The sequence below is a fragment of the Canis aureus genome, chromosome 14 (genome assembly GCF_053574225.1).
Source record: "Canis aureus isolate CA01 chromosome 14, VMU_Caureus_v.1.0, whole genome shotgun sequence".
Taxonomy (NCBI): Eukaryota; Metazoa; Chordata; class Mammalia; order Carnivora; family Canidae; genus Canis; species Canis aureus.
This window is the reverse complement of record NC_135624.1, coordinates 26,089,652-26,102,260: the sequence shown is the minus strand read 5'-3', so window position 1 is coordinate 26,102,260 and position 12,609 is coordinate 26,089,652. Positions and strand designations below refer to the sequence as shown.

The 12,609-nt window shown below is 45.1% G+C and overlaps 1 protein-coding gene across 2 annotated transcripts in view; it reads left to right on the top strand.

Moving 5' to 3' along the window:
• WASHC5 (WASH complex subunit 5) overlaps positions 1–12,609 on the top strand; it is a 59,212-nt gene extending 46,603 nt beyond the window's left edge. For both annotated transcript variants that reach the window (XM_077847185.1, XM_077847186.1), the window contains 6 exons: positions 2,170–2,273; positions 3,089–3,218; positions 4,986–5,082; positions 5,788–5,941; positions 8,589–8,676; positions 12,201–12,609. In XM_077847185.1, coding sequence (XP_077703311.1) covers positions 2,170–2,273; positions 3,089–3,218; positions 4,986–5,082; positions 5,788–5,941; positions 8,589–8,676; positions 12,201–12,257 — 630 coding nt within the window. In that variant the 3' untranslated portion in view covers positions 12,258–12,609. The remainder of the gene's footprint in view (positions 1–2,169; positions 2,274–3,088; positions 3,219–4,985; positions 5,083–5,787; positions 5,942–8,588; positions 8,677–12,200) is intronic.

Here is a 12,609-nt window from a genome sequence, read left to right as displayed (position 1 = left end):
CTGCATGGAGCCTGCTTCTCCCTCTGCCTGTGTCTCTGCCTGCCTTTCTCTCTCTCTCTCTCTCTCTCTCTCTCTCTCTCTCATGAATAAATAAATAAATAATTATTTAAAAAAAAAAGAAATGAGTAAGAAAGTACAATGAGACGATTTAACTTGTTGGATGGAAATCTCAGTGACTTTAGAATTCACTTGTCTGCTTTCCTGCCTTCACATTGTGGAGTCACTTCCAGGGACCCTCTGTGTCTTCTGTGTGTCTTTCTCTCATCATGTGATGATCCAAGACAACAATGCTTTGTTGAATGCTCATTCTGTGCAAAGCATCGTCACTTACTGTGAGACACAGGGACAAAGGGAGCTCTAGCTGCTTCCTCAGAAAGCCCACTTACAGTCTAGTAGGAAAGAGTAGGTTTCCTGGCAGAAATTCAGTTCACACTTAAAAATATCACCTAGGGCAGCCCCGGTGGCACAGCGGTTTAGCGCCGCCTGCAGCCTGGGGTGTGATCCCAGAGACCCGGGATCAACCATGGAGCCTGGTTCTCTTTCTGTGTCTCTGCCTCTCCCTCTCTCTCTCTGTGTCTCTATGAATGAATAAACAAAATCTTTAAAATAAATAAATAAATAAAAATAAAAATATCACCTACCACAGGAAAAGCCTAAGCAGCTGTGGGAATATGGGGACATTCCATTCTCTTGTTTCCAATTATATTGTTCATTGAGAGAGTACTAATGGTGCCCCTGCCAGATTCACAATATATTTCCCATAATTGTAGTGATTTTTTTAGTTAACTTAGACTAGGTAACACAGACCTTTTGACTCGGCTGGATGTCCTCTTGTTAGATATGTCTGACAGTCCCTTAGCCACATGATTTCCAAATATTGAGAGCTTCTCAGACTAAGTTTCCAAGTGTTGGAAAACCCTTTAGGAGGAGTAGAGGATTACCTGAGGTTGGACAGACCTGAGCCTCAGCTCTGTGGGAACTTATAGGGAGGCTTCGAAGGGGTTCCCCAGGGACTATGACAGACCTCTGTGAGTTGTAATTGCTGGTAATTCAGTAATAACCAAGTATTTGTCTAAGTCGGTGATCTCTACATGAAGCCTCAAGGACATATTTGTCCTTTTGTCTTTTGCTAATCTGGACCAGTGATTTCTGTTATTCTGTGCTATTTGATGGTAGCCACTAGCCACATGTAGTTCCTGAGCATTTAGGATGTGGCCTGTGGGAATGAGAAACCGAATTTTAAATTTTATTCATTTTAATCAGTTTAAATGTAAAGAGCCACCTGCGGCTGTGGCTGGTGTACTGGTCAGTGCAACTCAACAGAAATGGAGAAAGACAATCCAGAGGTCACTCTAGACAGGAAAATAGTAGAATGAGTGCACCACCTCCCAGGCTGGTCAGCCTCCAGAATCTTATTAATGGCTCGTAGGAAATGAGAACCAAAGAGAAAACGTTGGTCACTGAGATTGAATATGTTCTAAAGAACAGCAGGTTAGGTTAAACCGCCTATATCTCTGCTTCTACTCCTAGACTGGTATTTCGAGGGAATCCTGGACATAGAGTATCTAGAATTAAACAAGGAGTACATGGGCCAGATAAAAGGTTGGAAGCACATTATTGAGTTGTCTTAGGGAACCCACTATTTTCTGGCCTTGCCCTGGTTTCATTTTTATTTTTTTTTATTTTTTTTTTCATTTTTAAATAATAATATTTTTGTACTAATGAAAAGTTTCTTATGAGAACATTTTTTTGGATTTTATTTTTTTCACATAAATGGAATAACACATAAATGGAATAAAACCTAGTAAGAATAGTGATCAGAAGTAACATATTTGAGGTTAAGACTTTTAACTGTTACAAGCTCTTTTTATCTAAATAAGATTTTTTTTCTTTCTCTCTTAGAAAAGGCCTCTCTTTTCTTCTAACTTTGTAAAATATCAGACTTTGGGGATATTTGAGGTTGGCATACTGGACCTAATCCAGACGTTCCTTACGGGGTCCCTTGTGCTCCATCAGGGATGACGCTGGTCTTAGCCATGGAACTAGTCCAGGAAATCCCTAAAATGTTGTGACCCTTCCAGTAAAACACTGTCATCTTTGTATCTGCCTCCTCACCATCACTTGGAAGCGCTGTATGTTCGAGCTGGTCTTCCTCTTGCTTGTTCACAGGTCGGACAGATGCAGATTCTGAGACAACAGATTGCCAATGAACTCAATTATTCATGTCGGTTTGACTCCAAACATCTGGCAGCCGCTCTGGAGAATCTCAATAAGTGAGTGCCAGCATCTGAAATACCACCCAGGGGCCTGGATTGTTCCTTATCGATCAGAACCCTAATTTCTTCAGTATTTAGTCTTTTATGTTCTTTTTGGGTAAGGAGACTCTCTGAATTGATAGCTGCCTTCCCAGGGATAATCAAGTCTGTCTTTATAAGCCTCTTTCTTCAGCCTTGTCCCTTGGTCTTTGTCTGTCTGTCTCTCTCTCACTCACTCATTATTGATGGATTCATTTATTCAGTCAACATATATTGGTCACTTAGTACACATCAGACATTATGTTAAGTCCTTGTACAGATTGAGAAAGCATTTATTACCAAAATCCATGCCTGAATTTCTGCAGGACTGAGTCACTGATCATCCAGAGGGCAGTTCGAACTGTACTAATTACCAGGAGTGAATGTGGGCACACATCCTGGAGCAAAGTCACATCCTCCATCTCACCAGCAACCTGCTCTCATTCCCAGCCTCTGCTTCCACATAAATAATCTTGTTCTTGCTGGTCAGTAAGTCCACGCTATTGACAGAGCAGTTATTGAATATGGTTCAGTCAATTCATAAAAATTGGAATGATGCAAGCATTTGATTTGGGTGAACTCCAAAAGATAAAATAATTCTAGGTCAGTTTTTCCACTTTTAAATAGCCAATCACAGGCACGGAAATGGAGAGTTCGAAGGATCAAGCTCTCATTTTACAGATGAAACCGAGGCCCAGAAGGATCATATCGTAGCCTGTGTTAACTGTTGTATGAATTGCGTTCATCCCTGACGGTGATCCCTGTTCTGTGGTGTCTTGTCTTTCTTCACTTAGGGCTCTCCTGGCAGATATTGAAGCCCACTATCAGGACCCTTCGCTTCCTTACCCCAAAGAAGACAACACGCTCTTGTATGAAATCACAGCCTATCTGGAGGCGGCTGGCATCCACAACCCACTGAACAAGGTCAGCGACCAAACTATGGAGCAGGGTGGTGGGAGGGGTGGGGCCACGGGGTGGGAGGGGAGGGGCCACGGGGTGGAGGGCGGAGCTATGTGGTGGAGGGGGTCACATGGTGGGAGGGGAGGGGCCATGTGGTGGAAGGGGCGGGGCGGGGGAGGGGAGGGGCCACGGGGTGCGGGGCGGAGCCACGAGGTGGGAGGGGCGAGGTTGTGGGACAGGCCGAGTGATGGGAGATGATGAGTGGTACCCGTGGAGATTTGGTGCAGGTGGCAGATCACTTGCTAAAACATTGGGAGAGCCTGGGTTCTAACCCTAGAACCTGCATTCCCCCCACCTGCGTTCTAGCTTCCCGCAAGTAATGGGATGATCACCCCTCCCCTGCCTGATTCGGGCCGGGGCAGTCGGGTGATTCAGTGTTTGCCACAGCTCCTTAGGAAGTGAGAAGTACTCTCATCTGTAGGAGATCGGTTTTAGGTTTGTCTGGGGTTTCGTATTTGAACTGCTGCTAAGTTATGGCATTGATCCTTGGTGCCCAAAGATGCTTCCCTCTTGGCTGACGGTAATCACACCCATCATCTGGGGCCGCAGACTCTCTTCTGCGATTCCCCCCACCAGAAACCTCTGAGAGCTGAAAGTATTTTCACAAGCGGATGCCGGGTCTCATTTGGTGGCAGGCCTCGTCCCGCACTGACATAAGGCTGGCTGTACTTCTGTGAATATTCAGGTTTTGATGCAGAAATACCGAGAACTTTGATGATAGGCTGTTACCCTGGACCCTCATTACCTTTCTAAAATCTGTAAAATAAAATAAAAACAAAAAAATAATAATAATAAATAAAAATTAAAAAAATAAAAATAAATAAAATTTGTAAAATAGGAAATCGGTATGATCTCCTGGGTTTGGGACAAAGGATGATGAAGCTGAATAGCAGCGAACATTTTGAGTGCCCACCCCAGGCCAAGCACAGTTACCAGGACTATGGGTGAGGTCATCTGGTCTCCGCCTCCCCATGAAACGTGCCATTGTGTCACGTTTGTCCCGGGATGAACATTTTATGAGTGAGGCTCAGAGCTGATGACTTCCCCAGGGCTCCAGGCTAGAAGTGCCGGAGCCAGGCAGTCTGAGCAGAGCTGGGGCTCCCAGCCAGAGTGCTGCCCTGCCTCCCAGAAACTGAGGGAGGGAAGCAGGGAGGGCAGGACGTGGCCAGGTATGTCCTGACCATACTGTCTGCACTGGAGCTAGTGAGTCACTAGCCCGCTCCTTGACATTGCACAAGAGGAGGCAGATGACAAACGAGACACACAGCTGCTTGCTTGCTACCTGGGCAATCCCACTCACTGCTGTGTGGATCTTTCCTTCTTTGGTCCTGCCCTGCTCTCTTTCCCTCCACCCCCACCGCCCAAGCCTCTCCCTGCAGCTCTTGCTGGAAGTGACTGCATCTTGCTTTCCGTCCCATTCTTGCTCATCACCAGTTTCCCTCTCCCTTTGTGGACCACATCAAGAAGATTCCAGAGGACAGTAACTGCTAATGTCTAAGCAAAATTGCTCCCTTCCCAGAAGGGCTCATTTTTTATATAGGTACCTAGGATTGCAGGAGGCAGTGGTGTTAAATCCAACTCTGCAGGGGGCAAATTAATGGAACCATCCTTGTTTTCGGTAGTCCGAAGAGCACATTGAAATAAAAATGGAAGCTTCCATTTGAACGTGCATTTCTGAGGTATTGGGCATTGGGAAGAAACTATCAATTTTTCTTTCCTTTCTCTTTGCAGATATACATAACAACAAAGCGCTTACCCTACTTTCCTGTTGTCAACTTCCTATTTTTGATCGCGCAGCTGCCAAAACTTCAGTACAACAAAAACCTAGGTACCGTGTGACATTCCTTGCAATAAGTCACAGTAACACAGGGACGGATTAACAGCCAATCAAACAGCTCTTTGTTTGAAGAATGCTGTGTCACCTGTGAGGTCTCTCCTTAGTCAAATTCATGTCAATAAAAGGCACTTGTTTGGCCCTGTGAAGTACAGCATCCCTTCATGCAGTGTAGACAGTGCATTCATTTACCATTAGCCAAGGCTACGCCACCCTTAAGTTCCAAAGATTAACCAACTTGTAAAATGTGCAGGGTCATTGTTTCTCTTGGTTCTTTAATGTCCAAGTAGCTGATTGTGGTGTGAGAGAAACTTCTTGTGGTTACCATCCCATTCTCACAAGTGGTGTGTGGTATGAAAAGTAATAAGAGGGGCACCTGGGTGGTTGAGTCGGTTAAGTGTCTGCTTTTGGCTCAGGTCATGATCCCAGGGTCCCAGAATCGAGCCCCACGGTTAAGCTCCCTGCTCAGCACATGGTGATTATAAAAATCAATCACCATTTTATTAATGTTGCATCAGACCACTGGAAGCCTCCACCCGTCCTGGGCCTGATTCACACTGTAGTCCAGAGTTGTTATTCCCTCCTAGATAGTCGTCTGCCAGGGATGGTCCGGTCCCCAAACATTGTGACAGTCACAAACATTGCCAAAGGCCAGCGCTTCACTTGGTGGCCTGGTTCCTAATTTGTCGCTCCCCACAGGAATGGTCTGCCGGAAACCTGCTGACCCTGTGGACTGGCCGCCGCTCGTCCTGGGGTTGCTCACCCTGCTGAAGCAGTTCCATTCCCGGTACACAGAGCAGTTCCTGGCGCTCATTGGCCAGTTCATCCGCTCCACAGTGGAGCAGTGTACAAGGTACCGAAGGCCAGCCCAGAATAAAAGGAATTAGTTAAATGTTATAGGGTGGGCTGTGCACCTTGCATCCCAAAGTCCTCTTATCATCTCCCTACTAGAGACGGAACCTGGCTGCTTCCCCTGCTGTGTGAAGCAATTCAGGGCCCACCTTGATTGCAGCAACTAAAGGTACCCTTACCCTCACTTAGCTCCCCTGCTGGGGGAGCCCCCTCAATGCACTCCACAGTGATTTGGCAAGAATGAGGAAGTCGTGACCAGGGTTAGCTGCCCCCGCGGAGAAGAGAGTGCAGGCCTGTTCCTCTGCTGTCCTGGGTGCTGTGCTCAGAGCTCAGGGAGCCCGAGCCCTCCGGGGGGCCACTGGCGTGGGCTGGCCCCATACCCGTCAGCTAGAGTCAGGGGGCACGCCCGTGTCAGAGCCCGGGCAAGGCCTGAGGTCGCGGCCTATGAGGAAACAGAAATCACACAGAAGTTCCTACTAGATACAAATGCTCATAAACTGTTTTTTCTGCCCTGCCCCCAAAGTGTGGCTTTTCTAGGATAGAAAAAGAAGTTATGTGCATGAGGTGCTGAGTCCTGAGCCTCCTTCTCTGTCACCCTAAAGGATCAGGCCCCTAAATAAATTCCTCTGGCATGTTGCACATCCAAAGTCTGGAAGATTACCACTTGGTCACTTTTGTCACCATAACTTAAAGACTAATGAGAATGACCTTCCAGGGCCTCACAAAGCAGCTCTCCCCAGATGGGATTTCAGGGACCCCCGGCAGGAGTCCTTCAGCCTCTGCAGGGATCCACCCACCCATGAGGCACCGTCACCTCTCCAGACAGCACCGAATGCTGCTGGAAGCATGCTCGTCACGGGAGGGTTGCTGATTGTGACAAACAGAGAATCTCTTCCCGTCTCTGAGATGTCACTCATGTGCCTTCCTCGGTGCCCTGCAATTAGAATAAATGCAGCCTCCTTCCTTTGCTTCACCCCACATTGTGAACGTCAGGTTGTTGCCTTAGGGCTTCTTTCTCTTTAGATGGGCTGCGTCCACGTGCTCCTGGTCACTCTGCTGTGGCTGCTCACCATGTCTGTGACTTCTCCCTGGGGCTCCAGTTTGCCATTGACCATCTTAATATTTCCCAAGCTTGTACTGAGACTCTAAAAGCAGCTGACCCCTGGAGCGGACCGCTGGGTCCTGGGTGGAGAGCCATGCAGCTGAAATCGCAGGACTAGGTTCCTAACCTCTGGCGTACACACGTGGCTCCTAGGGATCTCAAATTCTTAAATCCTCGCATCTTTTTCCCGAGAGCCTCAGTCAGGCTCATTCTTCCCCATCTTAGTTAATGGACCGAACAACAGACACTGGATGTTTTCTAGAACATGTGGTGAGGCTTGGTTCAAACAGCAGACTTTTTTAACACTTGAAAAATAGAAGGTAGCTCAGAAGGATAGGGAAGTCTCTGAAGCAAAATCACAGCAATTACAAAATGAGATCGGTTGCAGAGAAAGGCAGCAGGCACCTAAAAACCTAGTGCCTCTGGCTCTGGACCACGAAGAGGCAGCCATGGGCTGCAGTTCGGGGGAGTACAGCATGACTGGGAAGAAACCTCCACTCATGGCCCCCCCAGCCGTAGCTCCCCATCCTTCAAGAGTTGGCAAGTCCTCTTCCTGGCTCTTCTTCACTACTGGCTACGAAGTGTGGCTCTCGAGCCGCATGCTTCTGGGGACCCTGACAGAGGTCATCAGGAGACAGGTGCCAGGCTGCAGCTCCGTGTTCCTGATTCGGCCAAGGGAAGTGACCTAAGGAATCATTAGGGAAATAGATCAGTAATCCAGTTCCATGAAATCCTTTGTTAATCAGAAAATGCCAATCTTTACCTAAATTGGAAATAGTTGTGTTAAAAACTCCTTCCGGTGTGCAGTAGGAATGTGCGCTCCGTAAGAAGACTGTTGTGTACTTTGCTGCGTTCCCAGCTCTAGGTCAGTGCGTGGTAACACAGCTGTGTGAATGGACAAGTGAGTAGGATCCCATATGGAAAGTCACTAGATGCTGTATTTATTCGACCTTCAAATATATAGTAATGTGCAGGTGCAATCACATGCTGCAAACAGAAAATAAAGACATGACTCAGGCTTTCAAGGAAACCAGCATATGGACAACTGAAAATTTGAGAGCCTAGGGGGAAGATCCTAAGTATAGTAATAACACAGGAAAAGGCCACCTGCCCAGAGGAGTCAGGGAGAACTTCCAAGGGAGGCAGAACCTGGAACTGGAAAGATGCCTAGAAGTTTACTTTCAACCGCACAGGCAGAGCAAGATGTAGCTGCAGAGACCAGTGGCATGGGGAGGTGTGGCCTCTTTGGGGACCTGTGAGCTATTGAGTCATGAAGTGCCGAGGGGGTGAGAGACAGGAGGCTGGACACCCGGTGGGTGCTACGTCGTGGAGGCCCATGCAAATCATTCGGCGCAGGCTTTATCTTCTAGATCATGTTCTAAAGACCTGCCGGCAGGATGATGATAGGAATCAAGAGGATGTTCTAGAGATTTGTTTCTCCCTTGACTTCACTTAGTAATCTGTCATTTACTTAGTCTTTCAGTATTTTGACTGAGGTCTAGCATGTGCAAAGCCGTTAACTGATCCAGATTGTTCTCCGTTCCAGCCAGAAGATACCTGAAATGCCTGCAGATGTTGTGGGCGCCCTTCTGTTTCTGGAGGATTATGTTCGGTACACAAAGCTACCTAGGAGGGTAAGCGATAAAGAACATTACTAAAGCCCTTGTTGTAAAAAGATGGCATTATGCGTGGCCCTGGCCTCATTAGGAGTGGAGTCGCTAGCTAGTCCCAGTGGATGCTCCCAGCCCCAAGCCCCTGCTCCGCCCCACGGCGAGGGCGCCTCCCTTCACCCTGTGCTTCACAAGCCCAACTCACACCATTTCCCCACTCTTCTCAGTCTACCACGGCCTCCTCCTGTGAGCCACTCACCCAGTCCTGGTCCTGGTCCTGGTTCCAGAGCAGTTCAGATGGGCAGTCCAGGACAGAAGTGGCCAGGGCAGGGAAATAATTTTGTGTTTGGTTTTTTTCCTGTCCACAAAAACCTGGTTCCCACAGCAAGTTTGATTGTGTTCACACCACACCTAAAATTATATTTGACCAGGGTTTCCGATAATGGCTTTGTTTTACCTTCTAAGGTATTCTTTCCTTTTCCTGTTTCACTAGTAATTCCACTTTGGTAAGTTTTTAGCTCAAAGTACAGAGCTTGATACTAAAATATAAAAGAGTTTTGATAGCTTCTGAAAAGCCATTCTGATTTTTTTTAATTAGTATGTTAGGGATCAAAGATACTTTTTTATAATGAAAGCCGATGTATTAAAAATTAACTAGCAGCATTCCCATTAAAATCAGCACTATTACAGTAACACGGCCATACTGACTGTCACTGCTAGTTTTGTCGTACAGGTTCAAGGCAATAAAACAAGAAGTGACCATTTAAAAATGCATAAAGAAAGGAAGACAAATTTGTATTATTTATTGAGGATGTAATTGTCTTCCTTGAAGTTCCACTAGAATCATGTGGAAAACTATTAAAATAATAAGCATATAGAAAAGCAGATTAGACAATGTACAAGGTAAACAACACTAATAACCATTCAAAAATATGTGAAAAATATCCCATTCACAGAATTAACATATAAATAATATAGCCAGGAATAATAATCTCTATAAGAAACACAGTTTAGAAAAAATAATTTAGGAAAAACTATAAAAATTCGAAGTCCATCTCTCTGAATGCGGAAACTCAAATAGTACCTCAAATAGGAGTTCTTATTATTTCAAGAATTATTACAGCTGTGATCAAAATCCTAGATAATTTTTTTTTAATTTTTATTTATTTATGATAGTCACAGAGAGAGAAAGAGAGGCAGAGACACAGGCAGAGAGAAGCAGGCTCCATGCACCAGGAGCCCGACGTGGGAATCGATCCTAGGTCTCCAGGATCGCGCCCTAGGCCAAAGGCAGGCGCCAAACCGCTGCGCCACCCAGGGATCCCCTAGATAATTTTTTTACCTTGAGGGACGAGAAAATTTTTGAAAATTTTAAAGAACTCAGGCCAAATGTAGGATTTTTTTTAAAAGAAGATATTAGGGACACCTGGGTAGCTCAGTGGTTAAGCATCTGCCTTTGGCTCAGGTTGTGATCCCCGGGTCCCGGGATCGAGCCCCACATCAGACTCCCTGCATGGAGCCTGCTTCTCCCTCTGCCTCTGCCTCTGCCTCTCTGTCTCTCTCATGAATAAATAAATCTTTAAGAAATAAAAATAAGATATTAAAAACATATCAAATATTTTAAAATATTGTAAAACTACAAAAATGAAAATAGTGTAATACTAGTATGAAACCCAACGGATGGATCAGTAGACCAGAATATGTAGTCTAAGAACAAATCCTGGCACATACAGTTGCATATGAGGAAAAGTAGCCTATCAAATGAGGGAAGAAAGGAAATATTTTAGTCAGTAGTGCTGGCATAGTTAGTTCACTATGTGGTTAAAAATCAGCCAGCTAGTCTCTTCACATCTTCCATGTATCAAAATAAATTACAGATCATATGGAAAATGGAACCAATAAATTCAGAAATTTTACACAAATATGTTTCAGCTCTCAGAAATTTCTATGTAAACATCCAAAGGAGGAAATCATAAAGAAAATTTAGAGGTTTGATCTCTTAAGAATGCTGAATGTAACTAAACAGTTCTGTCAAATGTCTCTTAATTTAAAAACAAAATTGGGGAAACTATTAACAAAGGACTGGTTTTCTTGATTTATAGCATGTTCTTTTAGATCAGTAAGAAAAAGAACCAACCCAATAGAAAAAACAAAACTGGGCAAGGGATAGTAACAGGTAGCTTTCAGGAAAAGAAATACAAATAGCAAATAAACATTTGTAAAAATATTCAGCCTTAAGTGTCAAGCCTCAAGTGTCACAAATCAAAATAACAGAAAAATTCCTGTTTCCACTAATCCAGTTTTTCATTCCAGTTGGTAAAAAAGTTAAATGTTGAGTTCGCACTGCCTGGAAGGGTTTGGAGAAACAGGACTTCTGAGTACTGTCAATGGTAGTGTGGATTGTTTATCCTATGGGAGGGCAATTTGGCTTTATTTAAAAAAAAAAAAAAAAAAAAAAAAAAAAGGCAGCCCGGTTGCTCAGGAGTTTAGTGCCACTTTCGGCCCAGGGCATGATCCTGGAGTCCTGGGGTTGAGTCCCACAACGGGCTCCTGCATGGAGCCTGCTTCTCCCTCTGCCTGTGTCTCTGCCTCTCTCTCTGTGTGTCTCTCAGGAATAAATAAATAAAATCTTTAAAAAACAACAACAAAAACCTTCGGATAAACTCACCTGTTCCCAGCAGTTCAACCGCCTAGAATATCTGCTGGATATATGAGCGCAAGGTCACAAGATATATGTGCAAGGATGTTTGTAAGACTTAGCAGAGGTAAAGGATACAAGGTTATGTGATCCTAGTTTGTTTTTTTTAATGTGATCCTGATTTTGAGTGTGCGCACATGTGCAAACTAGAGGGACTCATTATAAAGTAATTTCATTTATTCAAGTATCAGTTTGTTTTCTATAAGGGATTGAGAGATTATTTCTTTTTTTACATTCCTCTGCATTTGCTAAATTTCCTCTAAATAGCAGGTGCTATTTCATAATCGGAAAAAAAAATTAAACGTCGCTTTGAAAAACTGCCCATTTCTAGCAGTTGGAGGTGCCGTGGCCCTGCATTCTCCCATTCGCCCTCCTCCACACCCCCTCAGGGCTTCCCCAAGAGCAGGCAAGGAGGGTGGCATGCTTTGGAGGCCCACCCTCCTCTTTGCTCTCTAGCCTGTCATTTGCTGTTCTTTGGTCATCACACTTCACAACTGTGAAGTGAGCTGAGCTGATCTGTTGGCACTTCCCAGGGGCACACACGTTCCCCGCAGACCCAAGTGCCTGTGAGCCCCGGGCGTTCGGCAGGTGTGGAGGTGGAGAGCGCTGCATCGCAGCCCCTGCAGCCCCTCTGCTCAGCAGTGCCAGGAAATCTGAGCCCGGGGTGAGGAACAGCAGAAATACAGACCAGCAGTTCATGGAGTGGCCCACTCACCTCTGCATCCAGCCCTTGCCTGTCACTCGCCTTGCTCCAAAGGATATTTTCATTTAACTTTCGTTTGTAGAATTCTGAATTCGTTCCGAATTCTCCTGCTAGCAATCACTTAACGCTCCTGTTTCATTTCTTTAGGTTGCCGAAGCACATGTGCCTAATTTCATTTTTGATGAATTCAGAACAGTCCTGTAATTTTTTTTTTTTTGACATCTGCTCCTTCGGTCAAAGGATGGCCCTTAAATCTTCCCATTACTAAAATGAATTTAGAAGCGAAGAGACTCAGCTGCTCACAGAACTGCATTGTTCCCCCCTCAATGGTGAGAAACATGGGATATTCTCAGTAAGATGCATCTCACGGCCCTAGTTAATGTAATGGTTTCAATCATGGTATTATATGCGATTTGTATCATGTAGAAGCAGAACACACTTTTGTACTGCCTCTTATAAATGCTGAATGTAATTGTTACGTATAAATCATTTAGTTTTGTGTTCTAAAGAACTATTTGTGCGACTCTGGATTTTCAGTAAAATAGTACTGCCAGTA